The following is a 22,940-nucleotide window of genomic DNA, read 5'->3' as shown; positions in this document are numbered from 1 at the left end:
GAGTGGCCAAACTGTGGTATTAGGCCAAAACTATTGGCTGGGTTAGATGCAGAAAAAAATTATATTCAATTTGCAACCTGATGGAGGTCAGTATAGATGGACTAATACAACAAGTCCCACACACAGCTAGAAGCCCAATATTTTTTCAGAGGTAGATGCAGAAAAAAATATATTCAGTTTGCAACCTGATGGAGGTCAGTATAGATGGACTAATACAACAAGTCCCACACACAGCTAGAAGCCCAATATTTTTTCAGAGGTAGATGCAGAAAAAAATATATTCAGTTTGCAACCTGATGGAGGTCTGTATAGATGGATTAATAGAACAAGTCCCACACACAGCTAGAAGCCCAATATTTTTTCAGAGGTAGATGCAGAAAAAAATATATTCAGTTTGCAACCTGATGGAGGTCAGTATAGATGGACTAATACAACAAGTCCCACACACAGCTAGAAGCCCAATATTTTTTCAGAGGTAGATGCAGAAAAAAATATATTCAGTTTGCAACCTGATGGAGGTCAGTATAGGTGGACTAATAGAACAAGTCCCACACACTGCTAGAAGCCCAATATTTTTTCAGAGCTAGATGCAGAAAAAAATATATTCAGTTTGCAACCTGATGGAGGTCAGTATAGATGGACTAATAGAATGATGCTATGCCCAAAAGATTTTACTTCACTAGGTGCAGTAAAAAAATTGGTATTCTATACACAGGTGGTATATCTTGCAACACAGATAGGCTACTCCACTGACTAACACACTCTGCAATAGGCCAAAAAGGATTAGCTTTGCTAGATTCAGCCAAATGCTGTGAAAAAAACTGGCACAGACCTGCCTGGCAAAAACTGATAGGAACTGATGTAACCTAGTCCTGAAAAGGACTCCAATTACAATTAGTCTTTACTCCCACAACCTATCTATTTAAGAGCACAGACCTGCCTGATAAAAGTCGTAGGAAATGCTGTAACCTAGTCCTTAAAAGGACTGCAATCACAACTATTCCCTACTCCCAAGCTATCTGTATATTTGTGCGAAAATTGGCTTGAAATTAACAAGGTATAGCGCACACAGCAACAGCGGTGCCGTCTAACACGCAGCTGCAGCAGTGAGAAAATGGTGGCGATGGGGAAAATGGCTTGGTCTTATAGGGCAAGGACATGTGACATAGACTGCCAATGACACATGCCCTTGCTTGTGTGAAAAAAAGCACTTCGCTCCGTGTGTGCGCTGCTGATAGGCTGACAGATTGCACCTCCCCACTGTAAATGCGGGAAAGAGAAAAAAAAATGGAGATCTTCATTGTTCCTGCAGAGATCCATCCCCTGCCCCTCCCCCCACCCCGCTGTACACTCAAACTGCGTATTAACATTAATTTTCATCATTACTGAGAAAAAATCCAGTTATGATTTTGGTGCACGAACAGTTATCGAACATAACCTCGAACAGCCGAATTTTTCTCAAATTGTTCGTGTTCGCCGAACGGCTCGAACACCGCCCAAAACAGCTCGAATTTGAGATTGGCGAACAGTTCGAGTAGAACAACGCTCATCTCTAATCTTAACTACTGTGCTGTCACACACTATCAGTTCCAACTACTCAATGTTTTATGGCTTTCTCTCTTTACCATCATGGGAAAACTGTGAGATGTGACATTCTCTCACTATCCAGACTCACCACAATCCCTGCCTCTGCTTCTTTACAGGCTATGATAGTCTTTCCTGATTTGCTGAGCTTTATAATGTGATGTGATAGCTGTGAGACAGAGATCACGTGATTATTCTCTGGCTGCTGTAATCTGCAATGTTCAGTAGCTATTTTAGGCAATTCACAAAAAATGTATTTAAATTCACCTGGTTAGGAGAAATCCTAAAAACTTTTCAAAAATCACTCCAAACTTTAGATTTATAGTTGAAGGCACCACTGTGCTCCCATACCAGTGTCAGGCACAATATCACCATTACAATGTCCCCTTAACAAATCAAGTTTTCTGTAAATGTTCTTAGCAAACGAGTAAAGCTGGCCATATGCTTGAGATAGCTGTCAGCCAAATGTTAGTTCAACAGGGAACTATCTCACCCTAGTACCTTACACACATGAAAGCTTGGCTTGGCCAAGAGTTATTGTGTTTTCAGTGGACAAGGAGGAAAAGGAGCTATCAGACATCTCCTGAAAACAAAAGAATCAGCTGTCGAAATTCCATTTAACCAGTCTGTCTCTCTACCGGACTTCAACTGTTGGAAGAGAGTCTGTAAGTCCCCATACAAATCAGATGATTTGCTGGTCTCGTTAATTTCGGCAGGTTCAAATGACTTCAATCTTGTAATAGGATCTCATAGCCCTGCAGTCCTGAAAATGGTCAAAGAGAAATGAAGAAGGCTTTAAGTAGATCATGTGCCCTCAAGTTTGAGTTCATCTCCACTAGGGCAGAAGCACCACCGCTTTCCAAAGTACGCACCAGATAACCACAGGACTTCCTACTTAGAAAATTTCTATGGAAAGATGGTCAGGTCATCTGTGTTGTGAACATAGCAGTAGATGCTGTCACAGTGGCTCCATAATTGGCAGCATTGTCACAAGAGACAATCTTTTCAAGGTCCAATTCCAGGTCATATCCTTCAACAAAGACCAAAGTTTTAATGCCCTAAGGTACAAAGGACAAATCCTTTATGGTCCACCCGAGGAATGATGTAAAAAGAAGTCTTGGATTTTTTTCATTGATCACTGCAAAAAAAGGATGAAACTAAGATATAAAATGAAATGGTCATAAACTAACTAGAGATGATAAAGTGTCACACACAACAGCATAAAAGTCTAGATTAACTAAACTCATGAAGACATTACTTTATGCCCTGCTATGGGATATGGACATTGAAGGGATCCCCCATTATGATTTAGAGCAGTTAACAGAGAATCTCACACTCTGGAGGACCCACTCTGTCCATGCAACAAACTGTCAGCCACTTATATAAAAGGCAGGCATGTAATACTACATTTTACCTGTAGTGGTCACTGCTGGTTATTTGTATCTTCAAAGCTTCTCTGATAATAACAGCTGATCCATGAGCTGGGATCAGAATGATTCCTTTTGTTGGCTAATGGATGAAACCTTTAAAAAATACAATAAATTCACTAAAAGAAGCGTGATATTTAATTTTATATTCAATTTTATATATTTGAACAGGTAGGAGGCGCTATTAGGCTGGTCACTTAGCAGCAGCGAATTGAGGAACACAAACCACTATGTGTCAGTGGGTAGGGGTAGCAATACAGACAGTTACAATTTGCGCTTGTGTAGTGAAACTGACTCAAGGTTTGAGTTATAAAATTAGTCTTTATTAAGGTATTTGTAAATAAAAGGTTAAAAGATAGTATATAAAAAATAGGTATATAAAAATTATATATAAAATTTTCTTAGGAGTAGGGATTCAGTACACCCTAGGGTGTATGACGGAAGGGTATTCCTTAGGATATAGTGTTATTTGGTCTGGTTAGAAGAGGATCTTTGGTTGGACTCAGAAGTTGAGGACCTGTAAAGACAGGAGAAGTAGTTAGTTTAGATTTGAGAAGAGGAGGTCCTTATGAGATCAGAGTTTGATATGGGTTAGAAATTCACCTGGTTTGTCGAGATTATTTGGTATGGGTAGGCTGTGTCATCTTTGGAAATCCTGGAGCAGGTCCCTGTGGTCCAGTATAGGGTTAGTATCTCGTATGATTTAGGATCACTAGTGTATAGTGAAAAACTTTTAGTACCTGTATAGGGTGGTGGTAGTCCTGGTTGGGGTGGTGGCAGGGATTTAACCCGCTCAGTAACCTTGCTTCATTGGTAGTTGTGCCTGTGGAGGATAGCAAGGTGGGTGAGGAGGCTAGTTATACAATAGCTGGGTGTGCAGGTAGGGAAATTGGAGGGTATGTTGCAAGTTACCTTATTTTCGGCGTATCAGGGTAGATTGTGCCTGGATCGGTTTCTGGCATAAAGGGGTCAGGTGTCTTATTAACCGCAGTGTCCACAGATCTTGGGTGCTGCATCAAATCTACCTATGGTTAGAGGTAAGGAGTATGATTTGGGTAGAGTTGTGGGCCCAGGAGGTGCTGGTAGTATCTAATTTTCGTTAGTGGTATTACCTGGAGTAATTTTGTAAAGTCCTGATGGTGCACTGATTGTGCTTTATGGTCCGGTATGTGCCTGGTAGGGCACAGTGATAGGTGGCGGAGCTTAGGTATTGTGGTAGTCGCCCCTACCTTGATACAGTGCGTTGTTCTGAGGGGGAACAGATTGGTGGTTAGTGGGTAGTCTGGCTGTAGTGCCCCGTGGAGGCAGCACAGCGCGCAGTATACTTACAGCTGTTGGTGGTCTTACGTGGGTGCAGAGAGGAGCGGTCCTCCCAGGGTGTGTTAGATGCCCAGTGAGGTGGGCGGGTGCTTCCTGAGCGAGAGCGGAGTCCCGGCCGGTGACCGCCGCTGTCTCGCGTAGTTCCGGATTTGGTGAGTACGCGCTTCCGGCAGAAAGCGCGCGAGGACCCGTGTGACGTGGCAGCACGTGACACACGAGGTACGGAGGCCTGTTTGCGCTTGCTAGGCTGGGATAGGACACTTCCAACGCGTTTTGAAAGTCTTGGCTTTCTTCCTCAGGGATTGTCCGCCCTAACGATGTGGTGCCCTTATATACCCTGATGGGGTATAGTCCTATTATTTGCCTGTCAGTCATATGTATATTTGTCAATCAGTGAATGCAAACAGCTCAATTTCACTGTTGAGCCCTCTAGGTTTGAGAGTGTTTAGTTGAAAAATCCATTTGCTCTCTATTCCGGACATTGTTTTAATAAAGTCACCCGATCTCCAATGCATTAGTACGGTTTGGATACCTTTGACTTGGGTCCCGTTAATGAGTCCATTGTGTTTTTCCATGTAGTGTTTGGAGAGCGGGTGTCCCGTATATTTGTTTTTCATATTCCTAAGGTGTTCATTGATTCTAACATTCATAGGTCGTTTCGTCCTCCCCACATACATTTTTTTGCATGGGCATAGTAGGCTATATATCACTCCTGTGGTGGTGCATGTAATGAAGTCCTTAATGGGATACTTCTCAGGTCCATGACTAACAGTATTTTGTTTACATGTAGACAATGTTTTGCACATTTTGCATTTTTTTGCACAGGAAAAACCCTTTGATTTTTTGTTTGAAGGGGGTCTGTGGTTGGTTGCTATGTTGAAAGTTGTTTATTGTGGGGGCTGTAATATTTCCTAGGTTACGTGCTCTTTTATATATAAATTTTGGTTTGTCAGTAAGCTGTTCCCCGATTATTTTGTCGTCCCTGAGTATGTGCCAGTGTTTTGTAACAATTTTTCTGAGCAAGTAAGTATTTGAGCAATATGGTGTGATTATTGGGATGTTAAGGTGATATTTCTCGTGTAAGGATTTTTCATGTAGGGATATTTTGTTGTTGCATGTGCTTAAAAGGTTTTCTCGTGGTATTCTGGCTACAGAGTTCACCGTTTCTTTAAGGAATTTGGCGTTGTATCCTTTCTCAAGGAACTTCTTGGTCAGTTGGTCAGCCTCTTTCTCGAAGTCGGGGTCCTTAGAACAGTTTCTGTGTAATCGTATATATTGGCTAATAGGTACATTGAGTAGCCAATTTGGGAGATGGCAGCTGTCCAGTGGTATATAACCGTTAGTGTCTGTGGGTTTGTAGTACAATCGGGTTCGGATGTGGTTATCTTCGATATAAATGTTTAGGTCCAGGAAATTAACTGTTTGGGTGCTAGTAGTCGATGTAAATTGTAGGAAGAAATTATTGTTAATTATTTCTTGTAGGAATTTTATATATTTTCATGAGAAATTTAAACAAGTCTTCAATTTTATAACTTTTTTGTTATATTTATTCATTATTTGATGATGGTGCCTATGGGGTCTAATTTATAATGCTGATGCTACTATTTGCTATAGACAAAGACTGATTACAGTATATGGGGTGACGTGAACTCTATGTGTAATATAGAATTCTAAAGGAAGGTAAAACAATGTAGGTCAGATGCGGTTTATGAGAATGGTGTACATGTAGGCTGTGTGAACGCTTACCATCAGGAGCTTTCCTGCAATGAGAGTTAAAATCCGATCTTTTGACCGTATGCTGAGTTTGTTCAAGGATGACTATGTCCTGCACACATTCCCAGAGAGCAATGGCTTATGTCTGTGAATAACACAAGACGTAGGCAATCAGTTCAGAAAGGACAAATCAACAGGTAGAGATTAGGGATAAGCGGACCCATGGAAGTTCGGGTTCCGGTACCCGACAGAAACTTTATTCCATAGTTCAGTTCAGGTACCAGAACTGTACCCGAATTTGAACCAGAGCCTGAACCCAATTGAAAACAGTGGGGACCTGGACTTTTGAGCCAGAAAATTCTCTCTCTCTCTATGTAACTTTACGTCAGGGAGTCGTGGTCCTTCAACCCACCCTACAGCATATTTATGAGGCTGGTTTAGGCAAGTTGCCAGAGAAATATGGGATCCAATTAACAAATGATCAAACAATGTTATCCAAAATACTCTAGACCTGACCAATGTACATTTGCCACCAGTTTTCAAGATGTCTTTACTTTAAAATTTCTAAAACCAGCAAAATTTTAGCCATCAGGAGTTCTTTACATTTCTGGCAACTTCTGGTAAACTATCAGTGAGGAGGACTTTAAGGTTCCCATATTCATTGGAAAAAAGATAGCCAAACCTGCTGATTTCAGGGAGGTCAGCCAGCTAGCTAATATGGATGTTCCACCAGCAGTCTATGTTGGGAAAGTTAAGGATCTAAGCGTTTGGAAACTAATCGCCTAATCCTTTTCTTGGGGCCAAATAAGCAGATCGGCCAAGTTATCTAATGTGTAAGGCCAGCTTTTGTTTGATCTTATGGAAGGACATAAAATGTTGTACTTATGGAGATCTATCCATTGTATGGTCAAGATGTCATGTTGCATTGTAGGGTGACTCCCAGTCATTGGCGAACTGCAATGTGGTGAGTTTAGGTTAAATGGGCATCAGATCACTTGCTTTATCCCATAATCTGCCCTGCACGTTTAAGTTCGATGGGCATTAGGTCACTTAGCTCATCTCATCATGTGCCCTCTCCTTTATTTTAATTTATTAAATAAAATATAAAAAAGTTCTACATATCTTTGCATAGCCTTTGCGAAACAGAAGACATCAAGTTAGTAGGATTGTTCTGTATCCATCTGATCTGGTATTCAATGCTGTTGTGACATCTGTAAAATGTAACACATGACATATTAGTACAGCTCATTCAAATACTATAAGACGACACAAAATAAATATAACTTGTGAGATAAGAGAACATGAAGTGTGCTGGTGGGTGACCTGAAGGCTCCTCCACAGGAAATCCTTCCACTCACCTGTCACGCCAGCACAGATCCCTGTCCAATTAACCATGCTGATCACTCATCCACCACGGTCAGCTTTTCCAGCATTTCCAATAGGAGCTCTAACATCTCAAGGAAACAATGTACATTGCCCCAAGGTGATGCTTTGGGCAATGCACATTATGACGTCAGAATGTTTATCGTGATGTCAGAGGGCTATCAAACATTTGTTTTGCATCTAATACATTTGATCCAAATCAATTTTTCTGACCAACTTGGACAGAGCTTCCAATTTCGAATTTCAGCAGATTCGCTCATCACTAGTCAGAGGAAATAAAGCAGACCAGCGGGGTCAATATTATTGAGGAGTCATAGATGAGGAATTAAACAATAGAGACCAACAGAATCATATAGATTTTTTTCCAGGATGTCCCTCTTGACAGCACCACCAGGAGATAGTCCCTCTTACCCTTGATGGGGACAGGAACACAAAAGAGGTTAAATAGCCCCTCCCCACAACCACCCACTAGTGTTTTTCCTTGTCTTATTAGGGTCCGACGCAGGAGAAAGCGCTCGATGCGAGGAATCACTTACTTGGAGGGCTCTGGAGGATCAGGGGGTTCCGTACCTCCACTCCTCCGGTTGCAGAGCCTAAGCTGATATCTTTGGGAAGGGGTCCATCAGTGTCCAGTTGAGCTGGGTGCTCCTGGGGGTAACCGAATCCCTCTCTAGAGGGCTCTGCAATGCCTGCTGTTGGATCTGCAAGCATGCGCAGGCAGGGAGCGGCTTGAAAAAACTCCTGGCCAGCATGCATTCCATGATGACGCACACTTCTGGTCCCAAAATATCAGCGACTTCTAGCTTCCTAGCGCCCATATCAGCTTAAAACGCATATGGCAAAGGGATATGACGCTTCATTTGAATGGCTTACATTCCAGCATGAACCGCAGGACCCTATTGGATGGTTTGATTGGCAGAAAATGGGGCTACTAGGATCTGACAAATCAGATGAATAGAAGCCAGTTGAGCAATACTATTTAAGTTGCCTAAGGGAACAAGCTTCACCATCCACAATCAATCCACAGAACCATCCCTGACTCATGTGAGTCAGGTTTTAGACAGGTTGTCACCTTACCTTCCTTTCCCGAATCTATTCTACAAGTATTATATTGTTTATTTTTAGGAAAAGGAAGCACCTAAGCGATCTACCTCAACTAATAAGAAGAGGGTTAACAAATGTTCTACCTGTAATATTAAGCTATCAGAAGCTTACAGCAAGAAGCTTTGTACAGAATGCATATCTAAAATAATTAAGGATGAGTAGTCCACATTCATGACTGACATGAAGGCAATAATTAGGGAGCAAAAACAGAATTCTGTTTCTGCCTTTACCCCGCCTCTGTCCACCGGGGCTAAGCGGCTCAGGTGAGAAATAGACTCAAGCTCAGAGAAAGGGGAATTATCCTATTACTCTGACCCAGAGCTGGGCAAAGGTAAAATACTACACCATTATCACCCATAGAAAGGAAGAAATACTTAAAAAAAAAAATACAGACGTACTTGTACAGGCTGTGAGGGGAACCATGAAAATTGAGGACACCTGTGAAACATTATCAGTCCAGGACGAGATGTTTTTGGGTCTAAGAGTCCGCAGAAATAGTGTCTTCCTGGTAAATAATCACATCACCACTATGATCCTGGAAGAATGGGAAGATGGAGGAAAAAAACTTGCCATCCAGAGGGATTTTAAAGCTTGCCTTCCCTTTGATCCTGAGGAAATCAGATTCTGCATAGAAATTCTAAAAATCAACATACCAGTTGCCAGAATTGCTAGAAAGACCTCAATTCCATTTTAGGATTCCTCAAGTCTTAAGGATAAGGTGGAAAAAAGATAAGAAGACCTCCTTAAAAAAGCTTGGGAGGCTTCCTCGGCCATCATTAAAGCAATTATAGCGGCCAGTTCTGTTGCTAGGTCAATGAATCTCTGTGTGGAAGATTTTGAAAATCATATAAGAAACAAAACCTCTAGAGAGGAGATACTAGAATAACTACACTTGCTCAAGATGGCAACTACTTTTATGGCAGATGCTTCTGTAGAATCACTTCGGTTCGAGGCAAGAAATGGAGCACTTTCCAATGCTGCAAGATGGGCGCTATGGCTGAAAACGTGGTCAGGAGATAATTTATTCTTTGAGTGGTTATGTTCCATTCCCTTCTCAGGCTTACAAGTATTTGGGCCTGTCCTAGATGACCTACTAGAAAAAGCTTTGGCTATCAAGAGAGGTTTTCCAGAAGAAAAGTCAAAGAAGACACCTTCCTTTCAAAGGGCCCACTCTCATTCCAGGTGGAGCTATCTCTAGGGAGGTAGAGGAAGAGGTCCCCTTCTCAATCCGGGCTCTAACACAGGGAGACAATGATGCCAGAAGCTTCGGTGGGAGGCTTCAATATTTCCTAGAGGTTTGGCAGGGAATATCCAAGAATCAGTGGATGCTTCAAACGATCTCCCTAGAATACAGGATAAGATTCACCCACATGCCCCCTAAAAGGTTCTGTCTAACATCTGCAAAGTCCCCGGGAGTCCATCAAAGACTCTTAAAAGATATAAAAGAGCTCATAGACTTAGAGGTAGTGGTACAGGTCCCACAGTCCCAACAATATCAGGGCCATTATTTGAGCCTGTTTGCCATAAAGAAGCCAGGAGGATAGTTTCGAACGATCCTAAATTTAAAACCACTAAATCAGTGGGTCTTATACAAGCCATTCAAGATGGAATCGTTAAACACAATCATACCCCTTATAAAGAAGGATTCAGTGATGTGTACGTTGTACCTAAAAAGTGATTAATATCTTGTACCGATAAATCCTTCATATCAAAAATACCTCCAGTTTGTGGTGAAAGATAGGGGGAAAATTCTACATTCCCAGTTTCGCTGCCTACCGTATGGACTCTCTTCCGCACCTTGCATTTTCACAAAGCTCATAGTGGAGGTGATGGCCTTTTTAAGGAAAGAAGATATCCTAATTGTCCCATACCTAAATTACCTATTGTTGGTAGCGGATTCACCGAATCATATGAGCTTGCATCTGGCCACAACCATATCAGTATTGAAGGGACTAGGATGGTGAATAAACAAAAAAATCAGATCCCAAGCCAGAGAAGAGGAAAATATTCCTAGGGGTACTACGGGACTCAGAACAGCAATATTTCTTCCTTCCAGATTTCTATCAGGAAGCCAATGAGGATCTTGGGTCTAATGACTTCCTGTATATCCAGCAGGGGCGGACCTACCGCCCGTGCAGCCGGTTCATTGAACAGGGGCCCCCGAGGGAGAGGGGGCCCCTCCATCAGGGCATGACTGCCCTGACTCCAGCATGGGGCCCGGCCGGTTGGGCCCCCCTCGGGGCCCCCCTCTTGTGCGTCTCCTCATGGGCCCCCCCCGCAGGACCCCCCACCGTCACATCACCCCCCGCCGTCACATGACCGGAGATATCCCTGCGCTCAGCATGGGTCCCCGGCCCCATGCTGAGCGCAGGGACATCTCCGGTCATGTGACGGCGCCGGCACAATACTTACCCCTCCCCGTGCCTCCGCAGCATCTTCCGCATCCTCTGACTGTGAGGTCTCAGGTCAGAGGGCACGGTGATGTCTTTACACCACGCGCGCTCTCTCCTGACCTGTCACAGTGCACAGCGGGAAGACGCGAACAATGCTGGAGTCCGGAGCAGCACCAGCAGCAGGTAGGAAGTGAGGTGAGCATTGGATTTTTTTACTTTTTTCATGTATGGGGGCATGGGGCATTATATGGTGGGTGGTGTGACATCCTGCATGGGGCATTATATGGGGGTGTGTGACATCCTGCATGGGGGATTATATGGGGGGGTGACATCCTGCAAGGGGCATTATATGGGGGGGTGACATCCTGCATGGGGCATTATATGGGGGGGTGCCATCCTGCATGTGGCATTATATGGGGGGGTGACATCCTGCATGGAGCATTATAAGGGGGGAGAAGTGACATCCTGCATGGAGCATTATATGGGGGGAGAAGTAACATCCTCATGGGGCATTATATGGGGGGTGACATACTGCATGGGGCATTATATGGGGGGACATACTGCATGCGGCATTATAAGAGGGGGAGGGGGAATTGACATCCTGCATGGGGCATTATATGGAGGTGGGGGGGTGACATCCTGCATGGGACATTTTAAGAGGGGAAGGGGGGAAGTGACATCCTGCATGGGGCATTATAAGAGGGGAAGGGGGGAAGTGACATCCTGCATGGGGCATTATAAGAGGGGAAGGGGGGAAGTGACATCCTGCATGGGGCATTATAAGAGGGGAAGGGGGGAAGTGACATCCTGCATGGGGCATTATAAGGGAGGGGGTGGTCTGACATACTGCATGGTGCATTGAAAAGGGGGGAAGTGACATCCTGCAATGGGCATTATAAGGGGGGGAGAGGTGACATCCTGCATGGGGCATTTTATGGGGGGTAGAGGTGACAACCTGCATAGCGCATTAAAAGGGGGGTGTCATCCTGCATGGGGCATTATAAGGGGGGGAACAGCCCGCATGGAGCGTTACATGGGGCCAATATTCTGTATGGAGCGTTATATGGGGGTCAGTATTCTGTATAGAGCGTTATATGGGGGACAGTATTCTGTATGGAGTGTTATATGGGGGTCAGTATTCTGTATGGAGCGTTATATGGTGGTCAGTATTCTGTATGGAGCGTTATATGGGGGTCAGTATTCTGTATGAAGCAATTTATGGGGGCCAGTATTCTGTATGCAGTGTTACATTGGGACCAGTATCCTGTATGGAGCGTTATATGGGGACCAGTATCCTGTATGAAGCATTATAAGGGGGTCAATATCCTGTATGGAGCATTATATGGTGCCCATAATACTGTATAGAGGACTATACTGTCCGGTCTGCACTGTGCGCTGTGAGGATTCGCCGGTTTCTGAGCTATTGTAGAATTTACAGTAGATATCACTCATATAATGTAGTAAGTGAAATCTTTGGCCTTGTACTATATATATATATATATATATTTCTCTGTGGTATCTGTGCATCATGAATCATGGTATGTGTTAAAGGGGCCACTGAAACTCTGTCGTCCAGGGCCCACAAAAACCTGGAGCTGGCCCTGGGGGTAAGTATAACAAGTTTTATTTTTTTTAAATACAATTAATTAACTAGGAGTGGGGGGAATCAGAGATGCACGGGGGGGGGGGGGCCCTTCATGCCCCCTATGAAGGGCAGGGGGGGCCCAAAAAATTCTTGCACAGTGGCCCACTACAGTCTGTGTCCGCCCCGGATATCCAGCACTCAGTGGAGCCAATTCCACTCAAGGGTCTTACAACGGGAAGTACTAACTGCTTGGGACAGCCAGTCTAGAAAGCTAGATGAAATTATCAGAGGAGGTGAAAGAATCTCTAACCTGGTGGACCGTTCCAAAAAAACTACAAGAAGGGAAGCATTGGATAATCTAGCCATGCATAAATGTCATTACAGACACAATAAGCAGTGGTTGGGGGGCCACATAGACGGTCAATATCTCCAGGGTACATGGCCCACATCAATACGCAACAAATCATCAAATTACAAGGAACTTCGTGCAGTGTGGGACACATTACGGATATGCTAAATATGTCTCAAAGACCAACATGTCAGATTATTTTCAGACAACTCCACTACTGTCTCCTTCCTTCTTCATCAGGCAGGGCCAACACATCATCACCTTCAGGCCATAACCGAAGAAATATTTGGTTGGACAGAAAACAAAGTAGGGTCAATTTCTGGAGTTCACCTGAAAGGATCAAAGAAGCAGGTGGCATATTTTCGAAGCAAAGAGACGATTCAACCATCATAGTGGACCTTTAACAGGGAAGTTTTCTACAAGTTAACACAGTGCTGGGGCGTCTGTGTAATAGACTTGTTTGCCTCCAGGCAAAATGCAAAAGCTTTCACTAAACCCAGGGGACAATCCGGCCGGGAAACGCCTTATCCCATACCTAGGATATGGAACTAGCATATGCCTTCCCACCATTCTCTCTGATTCCTAATGTATTAAGGAATATTCAAGAGAATCAATGTACACTGATTCTAATAGTTCCATATTGGCCCAAGAGAAGTTGGTTTTCCCTTTTAAGATGGATATCCCTGGAGGATCCTGTTCTCCTTCCAACAAGGCATGACCTTCTGTCTCAGGGACAGCTATACCAACCAAACATGGAGATGCTGCACCTATCAGCCTGGATCCTAAGAGGGAAATCCTGAGATCAAAGGGGCTTTCAGAATCAATCATCTCTACAATCCAGAGCAGTAGGAACCCTGTGACGTCAGCTATCTATACCAAAATCTGGAAGATATTCTGTGCACAAAGCAAGGGTCACGATTCCATTACCTGGGGCCCAGATATTCCTAAAATTCTAAACTTTCTTCAATCAGGATTTGACAAAGGGCTAAGATCCAGTCCTCTAAAAGTACAGATGTCAGTTTTAGGGCATTCTTTGATTATCCTCTGACCAATCATCCCTGGATTACGAGGTTTGTAAAAGCTATCCACCGGCTTAAACCCACAATTAGGTGCTCCGTACCTCCATGGGATCTTAGTCTAGTCTTAAATGCCCTATGCAAAAGCCCATATGAACCTTTAATCCAGGCAGATTTAAGGTCCATATCTATAAAGACGGCCTTCCTAGTAGCAGTAACATCAGCAAGGCATATAGGGGAAATTAAAGCTTTCTCCATAAAAGACCCGTATTTAAAAATTCTGGAAGATTTCATCATTCTGAGATTGGATCCAGTATTTCTACCAAAGGTGGTTACTGACTCACTTAAAATTATAGCAATCAACAGGAGCAGTCTCACAATACTTGAGTATTATGGAAAATTGGAGAGTCAACACAAATTTCTTCATCCAATTTGCAGGAAAAACAAAGGAAGAAAAGTGTCAAAGTATACGCTAGCGAAGTGAATCAAGACGGCAATCAGCACAGCATATGTTACAGAAGGGTGATCTCCTCCGGACACCATCAAGGCCCATTCAACGAGAGCAGTATCAACTTCATGGGCATAAAGAGCAGGGGCCTCAGTAGATCAGATCTGCAGATCAGCAACCTGGTCAAACCTCAATACTTTTGTAGACATTATAAGTTGGATGTTCTGTCAAACCATCAGACGGCTGTTGGGAGGAAGTCGTCTAAGCAGTAATCCCAACCTAAAAAGGAGTTATTTGGTATTTCTCCTGGTGGTGCTGTCAGCGGGGACATCTTGGAAAGTAGGGATTAGTTCTACCAGTAAGGTATTTCCAGGAGTCCATCATGACAGCACCACTTATATTCCCTCCCTTGGATTTCCTGTCTGCTATGTAAGGTAAATGTATGTAGAATTAAATTCAATAAATCTATTGTTGCATCCATCCTGGTGTGGTACTTGGAAAAATCACTGCTGGATGGTTGTGGGGAGGGGCTATAAAGAGCTGTGTTCTGTGTTCCTGCCCCTATCAACGATAAGAAGGTTTACCTCCTGGTGCTGCTGTCATGATGGACTCCTGGAAATACCATTACCGGTAAGACTAATTTCTACTTTTTTCATCAGCATTGGCTAAAGTTTCCTCTTTGTCACCCATGGACCTTCATCTCCACCAGAAATGTTCATATAGTGATCATGTTTATAAGGGTATATTCTATTCTATTTACTGGTTTGACTTTCAAAGGGTTTATGTTTCACTACTTCTAAATCTTCTTCCTTACCTGTTTCTTCAAAAAGAGGACTTTCTTCATCATTCTCATAGTCACCCTTCTTCTCATGTTCTTGCACTTCATCTTTTCTCACTTTGTCACCTGTGACACCTGTGAATAACAGTAAATGTAATACTTGACAATTTTCTAAAAACATTTCCAGAGACTTGGTTGGCATTAGAGTGAGTAATATGTAGATCACTGTGTGAGACAGGCTACCGATGTGGCATCTGTTGGCCACTTGTAGGCCTCATGCAGGCCCATTAGGCTTTGTACACCTGTCCTATTAATTAAGATAAGTCACATGCATGACCCTCTGCATACTTATTCCACTACCACTGCAAATCCTTCATACAGCTCTTCTATCTCTTGTCTTCTATCTTTCTTCTAGTTAGGTCTTCCATTTACTACTCTCCATGTCATCACAAGGGCCATGATGCAAGTCATTGACATGCTTTGCTCATCAAGTGACTGTATGGGGCCTAGTGAATGGAAGACCAAGAACAAGGAAGATAGTAAAGCCAATTGATGGATTTGTGGTGGGACTGTTATGGGAAGGGACAAATAGAGGTGAGTACAAGATTTTTTTTAATCCCTTCTCAGCCCTTAATAATCAAGCAAGTCATTCATCATTTTGCTGGATTTTCCCAAAGTGTAAAGCCAAAAATGTGTATTTTAGTGAATCGAGTAGATTTTTTCATCTCCAGAGACAGACACTTTAAAGAGAATGTAATATCTTAAAGATTTTTAAACCTTTATATCTCAAATTTTGTGCACATTTCTTAACATTTAAATATAAGGGATTAGTGTCCTCTTTTTCTGAAACAGAGATCTAAATCCCCTGCATAGACTATACTTGACTCCCCAAAAAAGTCTACAATGCTCCTTGGCCCCTCTGATAGCACCCAAATCATCCCAAAATTTGTAAATCTGAAGGTTTTTGTGCCCAAGGGGTGCAGGGAAACAATGAGTGGAGGAGACAAAGAATGACCAGGAATGAGCATGGAGGGGGTATGTCCTCTAAAATGGACATGAATGTCTTCAATCACTTATACCGGTGCAATGTTACCCGTGGACCTTAAACTCTGCCAGAAACATCCAGAACATTGTTTGGGAAAAACTTGATCTATTGGTTTGAACTCTGATGGATTCCCCATGACTTCTGCCCCATCATCTGCCTGGTAACGTTGTCTTACTTGTGTCTTGCAACTGAATTTCTCTATTTTCACTTTTATTCCTTTGTTCATCCCCCGTCTTATGTTTCTTATCTTCATTGTGATACACGGCTGTTGCCCACACAAGAAAATTGTGATAATTTAGGATTTCCAATATTTAAAGGGAACATTTCACTGGATTTCTATTTTACTACTGCTCCACTGAATCTGGAATAGTTTTTCATTTTTTTTCTCTGCCCTTCCGTTCCAAATTTATGTCCCAATGTAATAATGATGCAAATTTTCCCATCAAATAACTGTGTGTAAACCACAAAACCTCTCTGTGGGCGCAGCAATGTTTTGACTGGCCAACATCAGAGAAAAGAGCAAATGCTCGCAAATAAATTCTGTGGTACGCAACTAGTTAGTTGAAGAAAATTTGTATAATTATTAAAGGTGGGGGGCATAACTTTGAAATGGAGGGGCACAGAATAAAAAGAGAAACTGTTCCAGAATCAGTGGAGCAGAGCCAATTGGATGAGTCAATTGTTTTAAATAAAAAAAAATCCATTTAAAATACCCTTTAAGAGACATTTTTGTATTTAGAGCACAGCACTTTGTCCTTTTATAGACAGGGTAGTTGGGAGAGGATCCTGCTGCAGCCAGTTGTCTTTTTATTTTGTGCAATTTTTGTGTATATTGTAAAGTCTACTGAACTCATACAGACGGATTATGAGCAAGACCATGCTCTAAAAACTCCATATACTAGAACTGAGTATATTTATAAATATTTGATTTGAGAAGATTTGCACAATTCAAAGTGGAAATTTGATTTTCACCTTTTATCTCTCCTTACCCATCCGTGTACTTTTCCAGCTGTCACCTTCAATCCTTCAAACGGCTATTCTTTCTTCTGCTTTTTATCCTCCTTCCAGTTGGGTCTTCCATTCACTAGGCCCTTCAACATCACATGGGCTGTGATGTCCATCCGTGATGTGAATTGTGTCAGACATGATGGCATGTGACCAAGTGAATGGAAGACCCAACAACTAGAAAGATGAAAGAAGATAGAAGGGTCGATCAGTGAATCGGCAGTGGGACAGGTAGAGTGAGAGACTAAAAGATGTGAGTATAAGATTGATTTTAAAACCCCTTCCCATCAAATCACAGTTCTGCTGGATTTGCCCAAAGTGAATTGCAAAAAAATTCAGATTCGGGTGAATCGAATCGATTCTTTCATCTCTAGAGACAACTCCTTTTAACATGACTATAATGGCATTTAGATTTCTCTTACCTAAATATTTACAACATTTTATGCAATTTCATTAACATTTCTATATAAGGCATTAGTGCCCTCTTTTTCGCAAACAGATTTTGACATCTCCTGCATAGACTTTATTTGCTGTCTCTCTCAGAATATCTAGTAGGTTTCAAGAAAAAGGAAAACCCTCTCGAACTCTCAAAAGAGTCAGCCATTCTCTTCGAGCCCCTCTGAAATCACCCAAAACATCCCAAAATCTTTAATTCTGAAGGTTTTTGAACCCCAATGGATCACGGGAGCAAGGGGTGGAGAGGGCAAAAAATGACCAGGAATGAGCATGGAGAAAAGGGTCATGACTGTGATCTATCCCTTCTATTTTATTCCCACAATGTCACCTGTGGACTTTAAACTCCTCCAGAAACATTCATGACATTTTTTATGAAACTTTGGTCTACTTGTTTGGTCCCTGCTGGATTCCCCATGACTACTGCCCTATCATTTGCCTGATAACATTGTCTTACTTGAGTCTTGCATGCAAATTTCTCTATTTTCATCTTTATTCCGATGTTCATCCTCCTTCTTATGTTTCTTTACATCATTTCCTTTGTTGCCCGTTGTCCACACCCTGTGTATTCCTGTGAATCCCAGTAAATTGATATTTTTTATTTAAAATTATTTCCAATATTTAAAGAGAACGTGTCACTGGATTTTTTTATAATAAACTAGGTAGCTCCTCTAACTACCAATGCTCTACTGATTCTAGAACAGTTTTTCTTTTTCTTCTGTGCCTCTCCTTTCCAAAATTACGTCCCCGGTATTAATGAAGCAAATTTTCCTTCCAACTAACTGGGCATTTACCACAGCACTCCTCTGTGGGCATGGCCGTGTTGTGATTGGCCAGCATCAAGGGAGAAAAGGAAAATGCCCACAGAAAAGTTCTTTAGTACACGCCTATTTAGTTGAAGGGTAAATTTGCATCATTATTACAGGGGGGCATAACTTTGGAACAGAGGGACACAGAAGAAGAAATAAAAGTGTTCCAGAATTAGCAAGGCAGTGGCAATTAGAAAAAGTACACAGTTTAAATTTAAACAATCCAGTAAAAGTTCCCTTTAAGAGACATTTTGCATTTGGAGTACAGATCATATAAGGTACATATAGTTGATGGAGGCACATCCTTCCCATAAGACACAGTAAACAGTCTGGTTTCTCCAAAACCAGACCGGTCACATGAAACAGCAGAAATTCTGTATGATTAAGAACTACATTGTTCAAAATGCGCAGGTATTTTCATACACTGTACTATGTTGCGCTAATCTGTTCACTTTGGGGGCATTGAAAATATTTGAATAAAGAAGAATTTTATATGTACAGGTGCTGGATCGTGTGTTCTATCTCACATACTTCTACTAGAGTCATCTGCTGGCCGGCAGGTTCCTTGCACTTTGTACATACAGTGGGTGCGGAAAGTATTCAGACCCCTTTACATTTTTCAGTCTTTGTTTCATTGCAGCCATTTGGTAAATTCTAAAAAGTTCATTTTTTCCTCATTACAGTACACTCTACACCCCATGTTGACTGAAAAAGAACAGAAATGTAGAAATGTTTGCAAATTTATTAAAAAAGAAAAACTGAAATATCACATGGTCATAAGTATTCAGACCCTTTGCTCAGTATTGAGTAGAAGTACCCTTTTGAGCTATTACAGCCATGAGTCTTCTTGGGAATGATGCAACAAGTTTTTCACACCTGGATTTGGGGATCCTCTGCCATTCTTCCTTCCAGGTCCTCTCCAGTTTCGTCAGGTTGGATGCTGAACATTTGTGGACAGCAATTTTCAGGTCTCTCCAGAGATGCTCAATTCGGTTTAGGTCAGGGCTCTGGCTGGGTCAGTCAAGAATGGTCACAGAGTTGTTCTGAAGCCACTCCTTTGTTATTTTAGCTGTGTGCTTAGGGTCATTGTCTTGTTGGAAGGTGAACCTTAGGCCAAGTCTGAGGTCCAGAGCACTCTGGAAGAGATTTTCATCAAGGATATCTCTGTACTTGGCCGCATTCATGTTTCTTTCAATTGCAACCAGTCGTCCTGTCCCTGCAGCTGAAAAACATCCCCATATCATAATGCAGCCACCACCATGTTTCACTGTTGGGATTGTATTGGGCAGGTGATGAGCAGTGCCTGGTTTTCTCCACACAAAACACTTAGAAATATCACCAAAAAGTTCTATCTTCATCTCATCAGGCCAGATAATCTTATTTATCATAGTCTTGGAGTCCTTCAGGTGTTTTTGAGCAAACTATGCAGGCTTTCATATGTCTTGCACTGAGGAGAGGCTTCCGTCGGGCCCCTTTGCCATAAAGGCCCGACTGGTGGAGGACTGCAGTGATAGTTGACTTTGTGGAACTTTCTCCCATCTCACTACTGCATCTCTGGAGCTCAGCCACAGTGATCTTGGAGTTCTTCTTTACCTCTCTCACCAAGGCTCTTCTCCCACGATTGCTGAGTTTGGCTGGACAGCCAGGTCTAGGAAAACTTCTGGTGTTCCAAAACTTCTTCCATTTAAGGACTATGGAGGCCACTGTGCTCTTAGGAACCTTGAGTAATGCAGAAATGTTTTTATAACCTTGACCAGATCTGTGTCTTGACACAATTCTGTCTCTGAGCTCCTTGGCCAGTTCCTTTGAACTGATGATTCTCATTTGGTCTGACATGCACTGTGAGCTGTGAGGTCTTATATAGACAGGTGTGTGCCTTTCCAAATCAAGTACTATCAGTTTAATTAAACACAGCTGGACTCCAATGAAGGAGTAGAACCATCTCAAGGAGGATCACAAGGAAATGGACAGCATGTGACTTAAATATGATTGTCTGAGCAAAGGGTCTGAATACTTATGACCATGTGATATTTCAGTTTTTCTTTTTTAATAAATTTGCAAAAATTTCTACATTTCTGTTTTTTTTCAGTCTAGATGGGGTATAGAGTGTACTGTAATGAGAAAAAAAATGAACTTTTTAGAATTTACCAAATGGCTGCAATGAAACAAAGAGTGAAAAATTTAAAGACATCTGAATACTTTCCGTACCCACTGTATGACACATGTATTGGACATGCTATGGTGAGCTACAGCTTTCCTCTCTCTTTGTCTCTTTATCTCACCCATGAACATAACATTTCAGAAAATATTCATTCCTTTTACTGACCTTTACATGGATTCCAATAAATACTGCCCCAATCATCTGGCTCATAATGAGGTCTCACCTACTTCTGGAACAGGACGTGTTAAATTAGCTTCATTCTGGTGTTCAAATTTCTTCTTATGTTCCTTAATCTCATTTTCATCCTCTTCTGCTTGTCCTTCATCCTGGTCATCTGGGAATAATGATAAAACCATAGACATCAATGCATACAGAATGGTTTGATCAGCAGTAATTTGTGGGGTCACCTAATACAAGTGTCTATTCCTCCTGCAGTGCCCCCACAGGGAATATGAAACATTACACAGTAATGATTACATCACTAAGCTGTTTGTGTAATGCATGGATGTGTGGGATTGTCTGGGATGAAAAATGCTTTATTTAAACACTTTGTATGATTTCCACTGTTCTTCTGTTCTGTTGTCTCAGTCATACACAGGTCTCCTAGCTTCCAACAAGATAAACTAACAGCAGTAATGAGAAGGGACAGTGACATGGTAAGTCAATACATGTTTTTTAACCACTATGGGCCCCTTATTAAACTAAATAAAAATAATACTGAATCAGCACTTGCAAGAGTACTAAACGACTTACTCATGGCAAGAGACAGGATTGAGTGCGCCATTCTGACCCTTTTAGATTTTTCTGCAGCATTTGATATTAAAGAATTCTGCAGAACTGATTTCACAGTTCTTCAATGGTTTGGTTCCTTGCTGGTTGGAAGGCCACAAAGTGTATCTACTGGTTCCTTATTGTCCATGTCATACTCTCAAGCTATGGTGTACCACAGGGCTCGGTTTTATCTAATACTGTTTGCAATTTACATGCTACGTTAAGAAGATGGACCTACTGTCCACATTCCCACCTTGAAGACATGCATATTTCTGAATTGTGTAATGTGTGTTGTAATATACGTTAGTTGTTACAGTGATGTGTGCTGCCCGACAATGGGAGAGTTAAAGTTAATGATTGGGACTAGCCCAGAGTGGGAGGGCATAAAGTAAGGGGAGAGAGACAGTTTACTGTCAGGAATTCAGATAGGGCTCAGCCTGCAGATTTAAGGTCTGACTAGTCAGCAGAGCTGCGTGACGTGGGTGTCCTTGACTGCCTTAGTGATAGCGAGACAGTGAAAAGCGAGATCCGGAGTAGAAACAAGGAAAAGTACAGTAAGACAGAGTGATGCACTGGAGACGGGTCCTGGAACAGGACACCTAGCAGTATGACCCCAAGTTTGCAACTCAGAGAGGTAAAGGCCAAGACGGAATAGGTAACATGAGGCAAAGAGAGTGATTTCAAGGTATTAGCGAGCAGAAAAGCAAACCAGGTGCCCTAGGAGGAAAAAGTAGGTGAAACTGCAGGTTGAGGACAGGACTCTCACTTAGTGGACTATAATACTATGCTGGATTGTGCTCAAGGCAGAGGAATTTGGGAACAAGCATAAGCCTGGAAGAGGTAGAGAGATCGTGTGTGAAGATGCTCCATGTTGTAAAGGGAACTTTGTGAAGTTATGAACTCGTTATCTATCGTACATAATTCCCATCAAGTGACTGTTCAGTAAAGGACCATTTAAATTTGATTGGTGGTCTCCCTCATTGAACTTTTCACCATCTGATCTTTGCCAATTGAAGTCGTCAGTATCATACAGCCTGCAAGGGCGTAGCGCTCCTGTTTCTCCTCTTCTGACTGCACATGGAGGACTCAGGCTGGAGAAAATGATTCTTTGTGCTGTGTCATTTTCTCCAGCCTCATTCTTCTGTGTACAGTCAGCTGAAGAGAAGATATATTTCTTCTCATGTCACAGCCCTGCTCCAGTAGCTCATGGGATGGGTGTTTATGATTCAGCTCGTTTGTCAGTTGAGGCACAGATCTTGCGAGCTGTTTCCTCAGACTCCTGACATGCAACTAGGATGGACTGCAGTTTCAACTTCATGATAAGGGGCATTTTTTTCACATTCTTGGAGAACGCTTTTAATAACCAATCAACTTTGACATTCTCCAATAATACCGATCCTCCCCACACTGTACTTAGTAATAGAGAATACTTTTAAAATTGGTCTATTTCATCACTGTGTACATTTATATTATGACTCAAAACGTACCTCTACATCATACTTTATACCAAACTAACAAACTTATTCTCTCAACTACAGCGCTATGAGTCCATTGTAAGGATAGCGAAATGCAAATGTTTTGCTTGAACATTATTTG

At 42.2% G+C, this 22,940-nt stretch overlaps 1 protein-coding gene across 4 annotated transcripts in view; it reads right to left on the bottom strand.

The window, feature by feature from the left end:
* Positions 1 to 2,998: 2,998 nt before the first annotated feature.
* The window catches only part of LOC141154085 (uncharacterized), a 45,149-nt gene continuing 25,207 nt past the window's right edge, over positions 2,999 to 22,940 (bottom strand). Inside the window, exons 6-15 of one of the 4 annotated variants that reach the window (XM_073639529.1) lie at positions 20,797 to 20,907; positions 18,061 to 18,174; positions 15,137 to 15,235; positions 6,078 to 7,255; positions 4,341 to 5,760; positions 4,124 to 4,259; positions 3,924 to 4,036; positions 3,752 to 3,834; positions 3,615 to 3,679; positions 3,313 to 3,528 (exon numbers count right to left, since the gene is read on the bottom strand). In XM_073639529.1, the coding sequence (XP_073495630.1) occupies positions 7,197 to 7,255; positions 15,137 to 15,235; positions 18,061 to 18,174; positions 20,797 to 20,907 (383 nt within the window). In that variant the 3' untranslated portion in view covers positions 3,313 to 3,528; positions 3,615 to 3,679; positions 3,752 to 3,834; ... (2 more) ...; positions 4,341 to 5,760; positions 6,078 to 7,196. Of the gene's footprint in view, positions 3,108 to 3,312; positions 3,529 to 3,614; positions 3,680 to 3,751; positions 3,835 to 3,923; positions 4,037 to 4,123; positions 4,260 to 4,340; positions 7,256 to 15,136; positions 15,236 to 18,060; positions 18,175 to 20,796; positions 20,908 to 22,940 lie in introns of those variants that run through there. The other 3 variants (XM_073639528.1, XM_073639530.1, XM_073639531.1) reach the window with 3 other exon arrangements.

Source organism: Phyllobates terribilis, unplaced genomic scaffold (genome assembly GCF_046119375.1).
Source record: "Phyllobates terribilis strain yellow unplaced genomic scaffold, ASM4611937v1 Scaffold_7__3_contigs__length_470593459, whole genome shotgun sequence".
In the NCBI taxonomy this organism is placed as follows: domain Eukaryota; kingdom Metazoa; phylum Chordata; class Amphibia; order Anura; family Dendrobatidae; genus Phyllobates; species Phyllobates terribilis.
Note: the sequence above shows the minus strand (reverse complement) of the source record. Positions and strands in the feature narration are given on the sequence as shown.